The sequence below is a fragment of the Lissotriton helveticus genome, chromosome 4_1 (genome assembly GCF_964261635.1).
Source record: "Lissotriton helveticus chromosome 4_1, aLisHel1.1, whole genome shotgun sequence".
Classification (NCBI taxonomy): Eukaryota; Metazoa; Chordata; class Amphibia; order Caudata; family Salamandridae; genus Lissotriton; species Lissotriton helveticus.
In genome coordinates this window covers 1,587,130,288-1,587,148,232 of record NC_136063.1, presented here as the reverse complement: position 1 = coordinate 1,587,148,232, position 17,945 = coordinate 1,587,130,288, and the positions used below count along the sequence as shown (strand labels likewise).

General features: G+C 41.7%; 1 protein-coding gene across 1 annotated transcript in view; it reads left to right on the top strand.

The window, feature by feature from the left end:
* The window catches only part of POU6F2 (POU class 6 homeobox 2), an 875,167-nt gene that overhangs the window by 831,716 nt on the left and 25,506 nt on the right, over positions 1-17,945 (top strand). The window contains exon 7 of the mRNA XM_078685854.1: positions 14,080-14,248. Within this exon, the coding sequence (XP_078541980.1) occupies positions 14,080-14,248 (169 nt within the window). The remainder of the gene's footprint in view (positions 1-14,079; positions 14,249-17,945) is intronic.

Sequence of the window (17,945 nt, the reverse complement as noted above, 5' to 3'; positions counted from 1 at the left end):
TGAGCAGGCTAAGGACCAGTGGGCAGTTGGCTGACAACCCATTGATAGCCTGGACCACAGCCAAGTTATCAGACCAAAAAACCACTTTCTTGTTGCCCAAGCCCACCGGCCATAGATGTAATGCCACCACTATGGGGAATAGCTCTAGTACTGTAATGTTTGAGGACACTCCTTTCTTGCGCCAGGCGTCTGGCCACCGCATAGCACACCACTCTTCACCGAAAATCACCCCGAAACCTTCTCTACCGGATGCATCTGAGAAAAGGCAAAGTTCCTGGCTGCTTTCCCAGGGGGCCCTCCATATCACGGTGCCATTAAAATCCTTCAAAAATTCATCCCAGATCAGGAGGTCTAATTTCAGCCCTGTACCCAGGCGCACCAGATGATGTTTCTTTCTGACGTGAGCTGTAGCCCTTGCAAGCCTGCGAGAGAACACCTTGCCAGCTGGTATGACCCGTGCAGCAAAGTTCAATTTGCCTAAAAGACTCTGCACCAATTCTAGTGTTGCCTTACTCTTGCCCACCAGTGAACTAATGTCGTGCCTCAAATCCTTAACCTTGTCCGCTGGGAGCCTGGATTCACCTTTTACGGTATCGAGCTCGATGCCCAAAAAAGTGAGGGTTTGGGAAGGCCCTTCAGTTTTCCCTGGAGCCAGGGGGACACCCAAATGCTCTGCCAGTTCTTTGAAGGCCTGCAAAGTTTCAGCACTCTCGAGTACCCTCCTTGCCAAAAAATAGAAAATCATCTAAATAGTGTGTGACTTGGGAAATACCGTGTTTGATTGATTGTGTGCACTGGCGCTGGGAACCTAAATACCCGAGGGGCGCACCTCCTCCCATTAGAGACCTCCCCTTGTTAGAATCTGGAGGTGGGCGCCAGGAGGGGCGTTGCCTGGGCTGAGTTCGCGCGTCGTGTGGGACTAGGGCGCTGCCCCGCCCATGCTCCCCTGCGGGTCGCGTGGACAGCGCATTTCTCACGCTTCTCTGTATTCATCTTGCCCAGAACCACAGACTTCATCTCTGTTCTTGGCTGGCCAAATTAAAATTAAAAAAAACGAAACCAAATATAGGGTGACCATAATTTTAAAACCAAAAACCAGGACATTTCCCTAAAATAGAAGAAGGACTACAAGTTTACTTCAACCCAACGCACAGAATGACAGCGCTCCTTATCAGAGAACTACAGAAAAGGCAGTAAGAACATACATAAAGTGCCGTTTTTAAAGCCAGTAGCATGCATGTTAATTAAATTGCTTTCTTATAACAGCTGCTACCTATCCCCATTTTGCAAAACATAAAAAGATACGTCCCACAGTTTTCAGCCGACCCGCACTAAAAACCGCAATATGATCTTAATTTCCTGGCATTTCGCTCAGCTAACAACTGGGGCGACCCATTAATTAAACGATGCATGCTTGCGCCATACCCTCGAACAATATATGTAACTTTGGGCAGTACATTTTACAACAGTTATATTTCTGCCTTGGAAAGCGCACTTGCTACCCAAGTTTGGTGCACAGACACAACACAAACGCGTTCCCATGGAGAGCTGCTCTGAAGGCTGCCACCACAAAACAGCGTGCCTGTGATAACGCCCGCTGCAGTCATCACGCTAATTATTCGGTGTTACAGCTCAGTGACTGACAGCACTGCACGGCATTCAGTCTGCACGGCACACGGTGAAAAGCTGCGAACGTCGTGGGGCAAAACATTTGCAGAGATTAGTTTGAGCCGCCTTCTCTGGCGCATCTCCCGGCCACGCATTCCTCTGTGCGGATCCCTGTGTGCTGTGCTGGTACTTTGATATTAGGGCGCTTCCCACTGCGCTCACCCTCCACTCCTGCCAAACAGGCTTGAAGTCACACTCATTAGTTATGACAGACGTTCCCAAACACAGTCCTTACCTGCGCATTTCCGCTTCCGTCTTCGATACAAATATCCCCCTTTCATGTTGTAGAAAATAAAAACAACACAACTCTAAGGCATACGGTTCTAATTTGATAATATCTAACAGACCTCCATTTGCACATTAAAAGGGCAATGTTTCTTAATATGTGAGAGGCTTATTACAAGTATAAAGTGAAGAACACGCTCTCTGGCGTTTAATGCCAGGGTGATATTCCCTACATGCGCTCAGTCAGTCGGGTACTTTTGACAAGCATGGTGCTGGCTTTGAGGTTTCCCATGCATCATGCATGAGCCATAACTGGCCAGAGAGAGGGGAAGGCTGAGTTTTCTTTTTGATCAATTCACACTTCTGAAGAAGTAGATGCTTTCATCCATTAGCAGAAAGATTCTCACACACGTTTGCAGATATTCAATAAATGCTGTGTGCACAGTTCTCCATAATATAGGGCTTCATTACGGCCTTCTCAAAACAAGATCATGTTATGAGTTTATGTAGTAAGACTCACAAGCTGATTTAGGGTGTTACTGGCAACATTTCCTCCTACCAGGGTTTCATACATATGTTCTCCACCACACTAGTGTTGGAAAGTCCATGTTTATATCCAACAAAACTATCCCGACCAAGTGATCAGTGTTCCAAAGGACATTTTCCATCATATACGGGACATCTCATTTATCTAGTGCCTGCATTCGAAATGGTGTGAACATATTTCATAAATGTTAGGCAAGCCGTCTCACACCAGCCTAGGTGTTGTGCTTCATCATAGAGCTGCTTCATTCGTCGGAAATGATTACATTGATGAATAACCCCCCTATGATTATAGGGTGCGCTTTTATTGAGGGTGGTGAAAGTGTGGGGATTCGCCAGATGGGCACGCACTGTGAGTACGCTTTTTTGCAGAGACTATCCTTTGACAAATGTGTGGCTGCAAGGAGGCCTCTTCGGTGTTCCACCATGGGGCATTAGAACCCGATCGATTGGGGTCTCACTTTCTAGAAATAAGCAAAATGCAAGTTTATCTTTGCATGGAATCTAATAGAGATAAATGTGGGGGACCGCCAAATGGACATGCACTGTGAATAGGTTGTTTGCAGAGACTACCCTTTGACAAATGTGTGGCTACAAGGAAGCCTCTTCGATGGTCATCATGGGTCATTAGGATACGATCCATAGGGGCCTCACTTTCTTGAAATAAGCAAAATGCAAGTATACCTTGGCATGGAATCTAATAGAGATAAATGTATGCCTGATCTATGAGTGAAATGTAATGTCAAATTTCAGAGGTAGTCCAATGTTTGGGATACCCACCTATCACTACCCATAAGAAAAGTATTCTCTATATGCATCGAGAGCCTATTCGTCACTATAATCATTTATAACAAATGGCTAACCAGTGATTAAGCATGACTCCTAGGTTAGTGTGTGAGGGCTTGCCTAACATTTTTTTTAATACATTCATACCATTTACAATCAATATAATATACAGACGAGGTGTCCCATATACTTTAGATATTTTCCATACGGAACCCCAATCATTGGGTTAGCATTTTGTTGTTGAATAAGCATAGTCACCGGGTGGATGCAATCTACAATGGCTCTTTTTCCTCCCATTCCTACCCACTCCCATCAATGCGAGACTTTTGTTTGCTACTGTTGCAAATCCATCCCATTCTGAGATTTTCCCTTAAGGCAGAGAATGTTTGTACATCAAAGTGGCTTTCTCTGGGAAGGGAGGGGCATATTTGGTGGCTAAAAGTCTAGCAGAAATAAAACCAGTGCTGGTGGATTTCCTCATGAACTATGGACACAGGGACAGTACAAACATAGTGGGAGTGCGTTGCCAATTTCAATCTGTCAAGGCTCACTAATAAGTAGTACAGTGCTTCCAAGTTTAATGATTGTCCACCACTGTATACATCGCAGTCTTTCACCGACTTACCTCCCGCAGATATAGTGGTGGAGTTGTCATCTATGGCTGGGCAGCTACTTTGCCACCCTTGATGGTGGAGTAGTCGCTCACCTTGTCTGGCAGAAGTGGTCAGATTGATGAATGTCCTCCAGTGTGATGTTCACTACATACAGGGCACAGAATAGGGCAGCTAAGCCCCTAGATGTGTGGACATTGGATCCGCTGTATTTTGAGGCAACCGCCATAACAGCCCTTCTGTAAATCAAACAATTATTAAGGAAGAAGAGTGTGCTGTGGTTGGCATTGCCATGGGTCATGAAAGCCAAACCAGAGGTGCCCTAGACAAAGGTGGAGACAGGAGTTACATTTTCCGCTGGGGCACAGGCTATCTGATTTGGGTTTGTGTAAGTGTGGGCACCTGCTTACCGGGCTCTTGTGGGAACAACAATCGTGGTATATCTGGAAGGTCTGAGCTATTTCAATAACAAACGTTATGTACCAACAACTAAAAATGGTACGACAAGCAGTGTTGCGGAACTGAGTTGCAATGAGGTGTAGAAGAAGTAGGGGAGGGAAGTTTTTGGAGAAGTAGACAACATTATTGGTAGCACGAATATATAGAACCATACTATACAAATGAGTCAGTTAGCCCTTCTAATATGTATTTGCAAAGTGAAGTGTAAGTCACTGGGTCGTTATTTTCATTGAGCAGTAGGATTTTGAAAGTGAAAGGATGCTACAAAAGCCATGGTCCGATTTTACAAGCATCACCATAAATGTAATCAATTATTATGGTTCTGTTTTGAAATTCACTGTGCATGCTATCCCAGTTCTTGGACTACAATTGATTTCACAAAATGTCTTGCTACTCAGTCCTGCCCCGTGCTTTGATATCCCAACACAGAGACATCTTCAATATTGCCTGCACTGTTGTCGAAACAATTTGACATTCTATGAGCCCTGAAAATGCACCTTTGTCCTGATCTACTACCCCAGTGCTGACCTATTCACCGCACAAAGCTTTTTCAAGTGGCTTTAACCACACAAAGGCATTCAAGGTGACCATACCACCATGTACCACTGCTAACACTAGCACGTCAATAAGAAGGAATTACTGAGCTATCCCAATAGACATCTCATTTATTTGCACAGGTACTGATAAAAATGCATTTGAGATATTGACAGTGCTCTGACCATAAACCTCTATACAAATGTGCATCATGCAGCGATTCCCCAAAGCTCAGACATAAACAGGACACTCACAATCCACCTCTATACTGACTCATACATTGCACTGATATCTCACTAATGGGATATTTGGGGAACTTTTTACATTGCATCGCTATTTCACTACTTAGACATCCACAGAGCGCCCACAGTGCATTTTTTTACTTCCACCATGTAATGATATAGCAGTACTGACACAGCTGCAGAGCATTCATTTTCAGAAAGATAATTATTATTTAAAAAACATTTGTCAGAGTTGTGCAGAAACCATTTATTCCTGTGATGTTGTGGATGTCTTAAATGTCACCAAAAGAGAGGCCAGGCTATGCTTTTCGAGAGGGAGCTAGTTGGAAGGTGTGGGGAAAGGGGGGTCATTTGGGACACACTTTTGCTGGTTTGAATTCCACACAGTCTGTACCTGTGCAATGAAGAACGTGTTGTTTCATAGCACCGAACAAGGTTTTGTATTGTCAGGCTGCCGCTGTCCTAAAGGTCACAAGATGGAAAAGTAAATCAAAAACCCGTTTTAAAGTTTGGTCACCGGAAATACCGCCGCAGTGGATTGTGCATCTCTGAGGTGCCAAGGGGGGGAAATGTACCTGAGGTAGAATGTTCCACCACTACAGTGTAATAGACGTAAATACGCCGTATGGGCATGATTGTGTCTCCACTTATGTGACCAGGCACTGGAAATGTGGTCTAACGGAGTGGTACACTTTCACTGCTCCAATCGACCTTCCCAAGGATATGCTTGAAATCCTTTGTATTGATACCTTTTCTGTCAGAGATTTGTCTACTAATGTTGTGGTAATTTTATTTTCATTACTGCATTGCCACATACTTTCAGAGTTACTGGGAACACTTAATAAAGAGTGACACCACTCTGTCTATTCAGTGTTTAACCCACTCTGATTTACAGTGTAAATGCAATCTAGAAAGGTGGACTTATGCCCTAATTACAAGTTTTACAAAACTCGAGGAAGTAGTTAATGTGTTCGGTAATTGACACCTCTTTTGGGTGGGCTAATGTCACGTGCTATAAATACCTCTGATTATTAATGTGCCGAGGAATGATGAGGATTTACTTGCAGAAAGTATTTTTTCACTCCTATTCCGTGTGTATGAAAGTTCTTCCACACATCTTCAAGAGGATTGCCATGCCATAATTTGTCATGGGGAAATTGCTTAGGTGTGTTGTTTAATGTTATATTTGAAATTATTGTGCCTCTGCAAAGTCCTGTTCACAATGAGAGGGGAATTCACCATCTTTAATTTCTGAACAGAGGGACTTATTTACTGTAGTCACTTTTTCCCATATTAAAAGTGACGCACCAGTGGCATAAGGGGCGTGTAAATAAGCCCCATAGTGTTTATGTCCATGAACTGATCACTTTCATACAATTTTACATTATAAGCACAACTACAATATGGGAAGAGTTCTGTACTGTGCCTGTAAACCACAAAAAAATATTTTCGAGTACCATTCCACTCAATTTCCATTAACGTATACGATCAGTGCACATATCGGTCAACAAATGTATTCAGAAAAGTTTCAGCCTTCCTATGCAATACAGCTTTATCTTCTTACAACTTGCATCAAGGGTAGGTAGTGTGGCCCTCAAAAAAATGTGGCTAAGTCAAAAACCTAAAGAAGCAATAACATTTGTATTAAATCTTCAAATAAAAAAAAAAATCAATCTGAAAGTGAGGGCCAGGAGAAAAAGACAAACTTAAGGGTTTTGCAGTAAGACAAATGGATACAAACAGATAGACAAACCTGAACTATGCAGGAAGGCAGACAGACAGACAGACAGACAGACAGACAGACAGACAGACAGACAGACAGACAGACAGACAGACAGACAGACAGACAGACAGACAGATAGATAGATAGATAGATAGATAGATAGATAGATAGATAGATAGATAGATAGATAGATAGATAGATAGATAGATAGATAGATAGATAGATAGATAGATAGATAGATAATCAGCCTTATATACAGGTGTACTGCTCAGCTGTAAGGTGGACAGACATGCCAACTGACAAAGAGCCAACTAAAGACAAACACAGTTAGATACAGATATTTCGAAAATTGGCTTTTATCAGTACTTGATATTTGGTTTCATGTAGTGAACGTTTTCTCCCAGTGAAGTAGCACTTAACTCCTGGGTTGCCTCAGGCTACATCAACATGGATTCTGCTCTTTGAGTACTTTAGTCCATTTATAACTCATTTTGGCTTAGCAAAATAGATCAAAATGTACTATATAAAGCAGAATACATATTTATATCGCCACATATTGTAAACTAGTAACCATCATTATAGGCCGTGTACAGATGGTCAACTCAACAAACTCAAAAGAGAAAGCGCAGCCAATAAAAGTACGAAGTTCTTATAATATGTAAATTCTCATGTGCTCCCCCTGGTATTTACATTTCACAGTGTGCCCACTGTCGAAGATAGAGTTTTGCAAGGAGATGAGGCGTCAGTTTTAGGGATTTTAGATTTTTAACAGTTGATTAAGAGATGAAGTGGGAGGTGTAGAGTCAGTTTAGGGTAAGATATATTATTTACTTCAGCTTATCCTAAACATTTCTCTCAATTATTCTGATTTTTTCACCTATCACGGTGGCTTTTAGAAGCCAGCTTACCATTCTTTCTAGAAGTGCATTGTTATGCCTCTAGTGGGCAACACACAGGAGTAAAAAGTACAAAACTCCATAAACATGCATTTTAGCATTTATTCTCCCTGGTCTGTTACCAAATACTGTTAGAAAGCATTACTATTAAATGCTCTTCTGTTACTAATGTTTACTCATATGATACATGTTTGAGTACTGGTTTTGTTCAGTCATGGAGCTTCAAATGACTAAAATACCAACGCGGAAGTGACTTCAAAGATCTTTTGGCTATGTACGGCAACACGTGGTTGGCACCATTGACCCATCTTAAGCCCCTCAATCGCCTCCCTATGTCTTCTCAGAGGCTAGCTGAAGGCACAGGAGTGTGAACTAAAGAAACTTATAGAACTGGGTTTAATTTCTGATCCTGCTGCTACCTTGATGTACCCCAAAACCAGCAGCAGCAAAGACAGTGTCAGGGTTATCAAATGACATCCGTCCCAGCTGATACCCCTTGTTAACCTAATTTGTGTGCTGTGGTGCACGATGAATACTCACGCTTTATGCTCAGTTTCTGTGCTTAATGTGCTGTTAGCGCCAACATTTTTTTGCAATGAAAGTTGCATTTCAGGCAGCGACACTGGCCAGGCATATCAAAAAACGAGTACATGATGGGAGCTAGGGTCAGGGATACCAGATAGCACCACTGAATATCACTTCAACAGTTTGTGTGTTTTAATGCCCTGGCATGATAGATAGATTCCACCTGCAGCAAGATAGTTGTCTCTTGTAGTATATTTGGGTTCTGCAAATAATATGCACCCATTGGGCCTCATTTACAAGGCCCTTAGCATCATTTTTGCGCCGCTGGAATGTCACTTTTGTTACGCTCCCGGGGCACAATGTGCCGCAGCATATTTACAAGGCCACGCAAAGCCACTTTGTGTAACTTTTCATGGACTTGCAAATATGTGCCCCTTTCACGCGGAACAATGCGTGAAAGGGGCCGTCCCTGAGTGTTGCTGTGGGTGCATTCTGCAGCACACTTTGAAAAAGGAAAACACATCTCATGATTGTTTTTGTGCTGGATGGTGTCCCTTCCTGCACAAAAACAATCGTCCCTACAATACAGGCACCCTTGCACCATGGTTGAAAGGTGCCTGCGTTGGCGCATGGCGGCACAGTTGGTGCCAGTGCAGGGGAAAAGGACAGGAATGCACCATATCGCATAGATACTGTGCATTCCTGCCCTTTTCTTTTGACACAGAGCAGCGCAGTAAGATTCCTTGCGGCACTGCCTGTGCCCAAACCTTGTAAATGATGGACAACTACTAAAACAAATAAGCTTAATCTGTACCATTTGCTGCCAAGTTTGCAAAACTTCCCATTAGGGAGGAATACCTAAATATTTTGTAAAATTTTTTGAAGTCCTGATATAGTGATATTAATACAACTCCACCAGTGCATTTTGGAATTCACTATTTGTTGGTGAGTGTTCCCGAAATCAAACCCGAAATTTCACATTCTACTCAGTCTCTTGCCCTGATGTGTAGTAAAATGTAGCATTCACCATTCATTCTGCTATAACTCCTTGAGGGGAACCCTTAAGCCTCATTAAAGGATATTAAATTGAGATCAGTGTTAGTGGTCCAGTTTGCTTTAAAATGTACAATTGGCCACATATTGCCCATACAAAATGCCCCTATTTTATTAACATTTACAACAAGGGGTGGTGAGGGACAGAGTCTCTGAATTAAGCAAAATACTCTCACCCAGTCAAAAGATCAGGGGTAGATCCAACACCGTTTTTTAGCTCATTGCACCATCCCAGTTTCAGAACCTGGCTGTATGCAAATTAGTCTGTTCCTGTCCCAGTGCATGATGGGAACAGGGCAAACCAAACTACAAAAGCCAATTCTTACACTGGGAAGGAAACAAGCTTCCGGGGACCGGTTTCTGGCATTACAGCCGTCTTCGGCCTGGCTTGCTTGAATCCTGATGGTGCAATGAGCAAGGGACACATGTCTGAGTATACCCTTCCACGCTTAGGGTGGACAAAAATATTTACAACAAGGGGTGGTGAGGGACAGAGTCTCTGAATTAAGCAGAATACTCTCACCCAGTCAAAAGATCAGGGCTAGATCCAACACCGTTTTTTAGCTCATTGCACCATCCCAGTTTCAGAACCTGGCTGTATGCAAATTAGTCTGTTCCTGTCCCAGTGCATGATGAGAACAGGGCAAACCAAACTACAAAAGCCAATTCTTACACTGGGAAGGAAACAAGCTTCCGGGGACCGGTTTCTGGCATTACAGCCGTCTTCGGCCCGGCTTGCTTGAATCCTGTTTTATTAACAGCACCACAAAAGTGAATGGGAGCCCCTAAAATTAAATAGACTCTTGTTCTGAAGAGGGCTCTGCCTCCGTTAATCGAAGTGTTGGCCTCCTCCAAAGTTGAAGTTGCCCCTTTGGGGCATATTTACAAGGTAATTGCACCACTGGAGCGTCACTTTTTAAAGGGACGTGCAATGTGTGTTGTTGTGGGTGTTCCATCGCAACACCCATTGCTTTTTGACACCGCCCCAGATTTACAAGGATCTGTAAATCTGAGGCAGCCCCAAAAACGAACGCCATCATAAAGCAGGTGTTAGAGTGGCGCAACAAGGAGAAAAACTTTTATTTCTCCTTGTTTTCTGCTATTTCTATGGAGCAAATCACCTTTAATGATTGCCTATGTGCAGGAAGGTGTCCCTTCCTGCACATAAACAATTATCCCTGCAACACAGGCACCCAAGGGTGTCTGCATTGTTGATAGGCAGCTTTTTTAGCATTGGCGCAAGGGAAAACACAGGGATGCACCTTATTCTTGTGAATAACGTACATATCGATGTTTATTAAATGACGCAGTGTGGCACGGCTAAATTGCTTGCAGCGCTGCACTGCGGCATTTCATTGTAAATATGCCCCAAAATGTTTTGTCAATTGCAATGGCTACTGGGAGGAATCTTGTATGTAAATACTTTGTAACATGTATTTGGGTGAATTTGCTGTGCTTAATATGGTAAAAAGCCGACACAACTGGCTCATGTACAACTGGCACTCTCTGATGCCTATCCAGGGCTGAGCCTTTCCTACTTTTGTCAGAGTCTAGAAGTAAATGAACTTACTGAACAGGGGCGTAGCTTGGTCAGTAAGATTGGGAGTGAGCTTCAGATTTTCCAACAATCACGTTGGCATATAGTGTTGTACAACAAGCATAGTGCATGAGAGTGGCCTAAAGGGCAGGTGAAAGGAGAAGATTGCCGACTGGTAGGGGTACTACGCGCAAACATAATATTTAGGAAAATAACGAACATTTTTAAGAACTCTCCAACCAGGGAATGTGTGTGTATTTTTGTACGTGTGTATGTAAAAATTGCTGGTGAAATCTGACCAACACCTCACCATACCCAACTGAAAGCACCTGAACCCAACTATTTATCAGAAAATACATATTTTAGGTGGGTGTAACACTCCCTTCTCTCACCCCCCCCCCCCCCCCGAAGCTACGCCCCTGTTCCTGGATTATACAATTCCCTATGAATAAGGCGACTCACAGATCAGCAAAATCAGATGAAGAATAGTAAAGTTCACAAAGTGGAATGAAGAGTTCCCAGTGACCAAATCTTGTTAAATGGGACTTGCCCATCAATTTCCCCATACCACCAAGTTCCAAAACCCTTGTCATTTGCCTAAAAAGCAGAATGTAAATCGTCCATATTTGCCTTATAAAGTACATTTTTATTTGCAAATAATTTCTTTGAGTTTGTCTTTGCTTCTGCCATTATGTATGTGCTTATTTCTAAAAAAATAAAACTAATAATTTAAAAAAGTGGTTTTAGTGATCATGCAGAAAAGGTTTAATTAACTGTAATAAAGAAATAAGCAAAGTTCCCGAGCCATCCTACAATACAATATAATTAAACTTTCTAAGAAACCTCCTGTTCGTATCAACATCAGTCAAACATAAAGTATTAGCTTAGTGTTATTCTATGGGTTGCAATAGTTCAGGACCATTTTGTGGTTTATCATAATAGTTTTATCCCTGTCTCTTCCACAGTGAAGTGTCATCCTGTAGTTTATTTTTGGCCCACAGAAATAGAATTGTGTTTAGTGTTACACTATAGTAGAGTGCTATGGTGCAGTTTATTATCGTAAAGTGTTATCCTGTGGTTTACTACAGCAGATTGTCATCCTGTGGTTTATTATAGTAGAATGCTATTCTGTGTTTTACGTTGGTAAAATGCTAGCCTGCTGTTTACTGAAATGATGAGTCCTCCTGTGTTTTATAGTGGTAGACTGCCACCCAGTGGTCTACTGCAGTAGAGTGTTATTCTATGGATAATTGCAGTGAAGTACCAAGCTGTGGTCGGTCTATTCTGCCCCTTTTACGTGTACGTAATTAATTACTAATCCTTCGCAAATTGCTTTGTCGTTGTAAGACATAACAGTGAAATAACCGGTGTTTTTATTTTCCAACATTTACAGAGAATCAGACAACTATGACAAAGTATTTTTTTCATTTAAGATTTAGCAACTTTTCTTCTACTTCTAAATTCATGTTGATAAAAGAAATGGCATAAAGCATACTTTCGAAACTAGTCAGGGCATGTGAACTTTTACGTTGAGAGCAATCTCGTGAATAATATACAAGCTTTATATAACCTATTTATTTTGGTTAGACCTAAAGGTCCATTATGATGGTGGTCCCAGAACTGGGACCTATGGTCCCATAATTACAGTCTCCTCGCTTTGAGAAACACGACCGTTCATATTTAAAGAATCCTAGCCTCAAACAAAGTGAACTGGACTGCGGTCTTCGTATCCTTTGAGTTTCCTTGAGCAATGCGTGGTGGGCACTTACAGCTGTTAATGACCACTGTTATTGCTGTGGAAAAGAGTTGGAAGCTTCTATGATATAAACTCTATTACACACAATTGCCACTTTGTAGCAAATAGGGCAAGGCCCGGAGCAACTCCAAACTTCATCTGCGCAAACATATTTTCTCTGGGACATTTTAAGAGGTGTTTGACCCCTGCAAAGATGTGTCTGAGGATGCCCTGGAGCTAGGCCCCTGCTCTGTGAAATAGTTACCCGGTTTTAGAGGGTGTAAAATATTCTCTATCTCAACTTCATTGATATCATTGCAGGAGGCTGACATTATTTTGGATGTCAACCAGGATAAATTACCCAATAAACTTTTCACATCACAACTCGCTTGTTTTCGTGTCTTGAGAAGATGTCGAAAGTGATGGAAAATACTGGCATGTTATTCCTGACGTCGATTAGGCCTTTCACCTCGGCACTTTGAACTGCTGCAAGTACTGTGTGTTTTGCAATTTGATATTTTAGGATTAATCGACACATTTAGTAGGATTTTTAACTGCAGATTAGTTTTCAGAAAAATTTGAAAAATTGACACCCTTAACAGGACGCGTGTTTCCCTAAAGGGCTCGGACATTCGCCTGTTCACAAAAATGAAAATAAACCTTATAATGATTGCTGATGCAAAATCACAATGGGCCATATGTATCAGGTAAATTCGCATTCGCAAAGGCCGAAATTCGCAGAATTTCAGCCTTTGCGAATGGGAATTTGCTAAATGGAATGTATGGAGCAACATCTGGTGCAAAATAAGGAATCGCAAAATTTGCGATTCCTTATTTTGCAATTGCATTTAAGAAATCGCAAATTTTGCGATTCCTTAAATGCAATGTATGTAGCAAAAAAAATTAGCAAAATGCCCTTAAGGAATCGCAAATTACTACCAACTTCTCGTTGGTGGTAAGTTGCGAATTCCTTAAAAAATGCAAATTTTTGCATTTTTCAAAGTGCCATGTAACGCACATACATGCCCTTTGGGCATGTATGTGCGCCACATGTGCACCCATGCATATTTCAGGGGTGCAACAGGGTGTCCTTTGGACACCCCTGCACACTTGAAATTATTCTCAATTTGCGAATAGCAAATTGCGAATCGCAAATTGAAAATAACTTCCCATTCATTCCTATGGGCCTCCTGGCCTATAGAAATGAATAGGAAAGTATTCTTTAATTGCGATTCGCAATTTGCGAATCGCAATTAAGGAATTTTAAGAAATCGCAAAAAAAATGCGATTTTGTACATACATACCCATTTGCGATTCTCAAATAGCGATTTCTTAAAAATCGCTATTTGAGAATCGCAAATGGGTATCTTGATACATATGGCCCAATATGTCTTTGAGGTGTTCCCCTTCCTGTAGTTACACTCTGTAGCCATAGATTAGAACATCTCGGCTGATGTGTTTGGCTATGCTCTATCATTTGTCCTATTGGTTGTGCATGGAGTTTGCTGGGTAATAACGATTGTTTCACATTTTAATGTCTAGCTCCACCAGCCTTCGCAGACGCAAACGAGTCAAGCAGCATCACAAGCCAACCTTCTGCATTTGGCTCACAGTCACGCAGCCATGTCTCAAAGCCCAGTCCGCCAGGTTTCCTCTTCCTCCTCCTCAACTTCCTCTTCTTCTGCTTTGAGTGTTGGCCAGTTAGTCAGTAGTAAGTATCTTTCGTTTTCTTATTAGTCTTTTCTGGCTTTTTTCTATTCTTTTGCTTTATCTTGCGTTCTTTATCTATTTTCTAGTGTTTGTCTGCTGCAGCCATGCTATCTTTATGTCCATTTGAACATGTTAAGCATACACAAACAAGTCTATTTTAGGAATATTAGTCCCATATGGTATTTTAAAGTCCTCTCTGTTCCAAAAAAGGTCAGTCCATCCCTAAAAACAGTGGACCTCATTAAACACTAAAGTACGCAGAGCTTTGCTCCAGGACATTTTGTTGCACCATTTTAAAAGCACAAGGATGCGTCATATTTACAACAATATGACGCGTCCCTGTGTTGGCACACAATTGGCTGCCAAGCGCCAACACAGGCACCCTTACACCAAGGCGCACGAGGGCCTGCATTGCGGGGATGATTGTTTTTGTGCAGGAAGGGACACCTTCCTGCACAAATAACAATCATTGATGGTGTTTTCCTCAATGTGTACTGCAGAATGCAGCATTTAGAGAAAGAGGAAAAAATTAGGGGAAATAAAAGTATTTCTCCTCGTTGTGCCTCCTTACACCTCCCCAGGGGAGGTGTAGGATTCTGACGTATTTGCAGGTTTATGAAATATTGTAGGTCTGGGAATGCAGCAGAATCCATGGGTGTTGCGTGGGAACACCCACAGCAACACCCATGGCATGCCCCTTTCATTCAAAGGAATGCGTGAGAAGGGGTCGTATTTACAAGGCCCTGAAAAGTCACGCAGGGTAGCTTTGTGTGGTCTTGTAGATATGGGCCAGCACACTGTGGTGCCGGTTCGTCAAAAAAAAGTGATGCAACGGGCTTGTAAATAGGCTCCAGAGTTATGTGCATCATTTCAAGCTTATATTATACTGTAATTTTCAAAACATTTCTGCAACATGAGATTTATAGATCAATAGGGGATTATCCAGAAATAAATGTCATTTTCATTTAAGACTGCCTTACCTCCCAGCATTGAACAAGTTACTCATCTTTTTTATTTGAAATATAACATGTATGAAGAGAAGTAATTGACGACAAGCAGCAGCAAAGTGAATTGGTCTGGCTTTACTGTGCCAACACATGTAAACACATGTATTCACACATGCTAGTCAGATGTTTTTCAAGCACAAATACTGTTTAGCACATTAAATCCTGTTCTGTAGTCTTTATTACTGCTGGGGAAAAGGTAGCAATAAAGGTTTGCTTTCTATATAGAATGCATAAAGGAAATAAAGAATTGAATCTGACAAACAGCATGGTGAATGAGTTTACTTTTCAGATGAAAAATACTCCATCATATATTCCAACAGGAGCACTTCCTACAAAGGCATGATCAGGACCACTGTAATTATGCAATTCTGTGGTTGGCAGCATTTTCTGCATACTTATGGATTTGACTCATTCGGCACATAATCTATCATCTACTGCATTATTTGCAGACTTTTACAAAAAACAAAATGTTTATAGCTCACGCAGATCAAAAGTTACTAAAGATGTGGTGACTTGTTCCCGCAAAGGTCCTTCACAAAGGTTGACTTGTCATCTTTCAGTCTCTTATTGCTGTATTTGGGTGTTAAAGTGGTACTAATAAAGCAAGATTTTTGTCAGACAGTGCTACCATGTGTAAGAATGAAACAATTATTAAGAAATATAATGACAAAATGTGCTGTACTACACATCAAAATTTGCGTTTTCTTTATGCATAATTTAGTCAACCCTGCCACATAATTTGCTTCTCCTCTGCTGCATAGTTCTAGGGGGTCCAGGGTAGGATACACCAAATAGCCAATGGCATGAGGTGAGGGGGCGAAGGCAATACTCCTCTGGGTGGAGTGACCCTACTCTATGAATAGTTTAAATAATCGGTAATTAAAAATTATAATTCCAGTACCATTTCCATGCCTTTGTTCCAAAGAGTAAATTGATTGGTGGAAGTATCACTCCATAAATGATCCCCTTACAGGCTACGGTACTTTCTATTCCAGACTCTTTTTTGCACTTTTGTCAAGATGACATCCAGTGCATATTGAAGACCTTGAAAAAAGCTCTGATAAGGAATGTAATCATGACAGGAAAGGGGATTTTTCGTATATTCAATAGTGAAACTGTACACGTAATTCAGGTCTACAAATAAAGAGCATAAAGTCTCTACTCCAATTATGTTGTCCCCCACAGCAACGATACACCAGTGTTCCTATACCGGGAATATCTTTCCTCTACTCACCCACCAACCCAGCGATTTCAAGAACTTGTTGTGAATGCTTACCTTATGGGTTGAAATATCTAAGGGAAGCAATTGACCCCTTTGTAGTTGATCACCTGTTATACTCTTTGTGCCACTTAGGTTTGCAAATCCAACAGATGAATCTGAGCTCCACAAAATATGTCTGTGGAACAGTTACACATCTCACAAGGATATGTGCCAGTGAGGTCTCTATTAGGTGATAGACTTAAAGCAGCTAAAACCAACCCTTGAAAATATGTTCATATAAGCCCTCCAGTACGCCAAGTGGTGACTCTGATCCTCTTCAGGAGGATTTTGGAGAAACATTATATGTAAGTCTGTGAGATATGCCCTCACTCCAAAAAGCAGGTCCTGGTCCTCAGGTTAACTGGATTTTTGCCTATGTCCAACATGGTACGTCCAGATCAGTCTCCGTTGAGCGCCATGTCGTTGTACTTGTCAAAACGATCCAGTTGCATCTCATGCTCTCGCTAATATATGGCTTTTGCACAGCTGCACGCAATGCAGGTTGTGTAAGCCGTGGTTTGGCACTGCATGTCCGTACATTTGGGCATTTGACAGAAAGTGTTTGGAAAGCTGCAGCTAATACAGACTTGTGCCATCAAGATAATGCTTGGATTATTCAAATTCAGTCAGGTTAAAGTGGTAAGAAAAAAGTTAGGCTCGATTAGGAGTTTTTTCTTTGACTTAGAAATCCCTGCATCTTGTTAGACTAGACTATTTATATGAACTGTTTCAATTCCTTTATCCAATCAGACAGCTGCATTCATTGGCTGATCCTATATTGACTGTTGTACAATATTGGAACAGTGGGGAAATCTTTAAAAAGGTTGCCGACGTCCAACTTTAAAAGCAGCACCCAAAAATATTCATATGCCCTCCATCATGATTTTCTTTTTAAAGTTGAAAGATAACAGGTATGCCATTGGTTCTCAGCACTTCTTGTACTTTGCACTTTAAAGGGGTATTTCTAAATACTTTTCTCTAGACGGTCTCTACATCTTTCAGTCTGACACAGCCAGATGCGAATGGACAGATGTACTGACACAGGTGCTTGCCTGAAGAGCAGGAGTTAAGAGTTTAAGCACCATATCATGCAGACCCTAGTTCCTCTGGAATTCTTTTCAGCTCATATCTGATTCAGTATTGACTACACAAAGTGCTTCATGGCACAGAGTAGAGATTCTAAAAACCTTGGACTCTACACGTTGCACTCCCCCTTCTGTTTCCTATCCTGACTCCTATAAAATCACACAGAAGACTAAGCCTGAGAGTGTTTAGCAGCATGCATGAAACGAAAATAAAAGAATAAACCAAGGTGGATGTGAGAAACCCTTCACCAGTGCACTAGCACATCCCTACCCGTCCATGTGTGGCTGTTCTTTCAGGGCGTCTATTGTTGGAATGATGACTGTAATACTGTGACCACAGAGGTG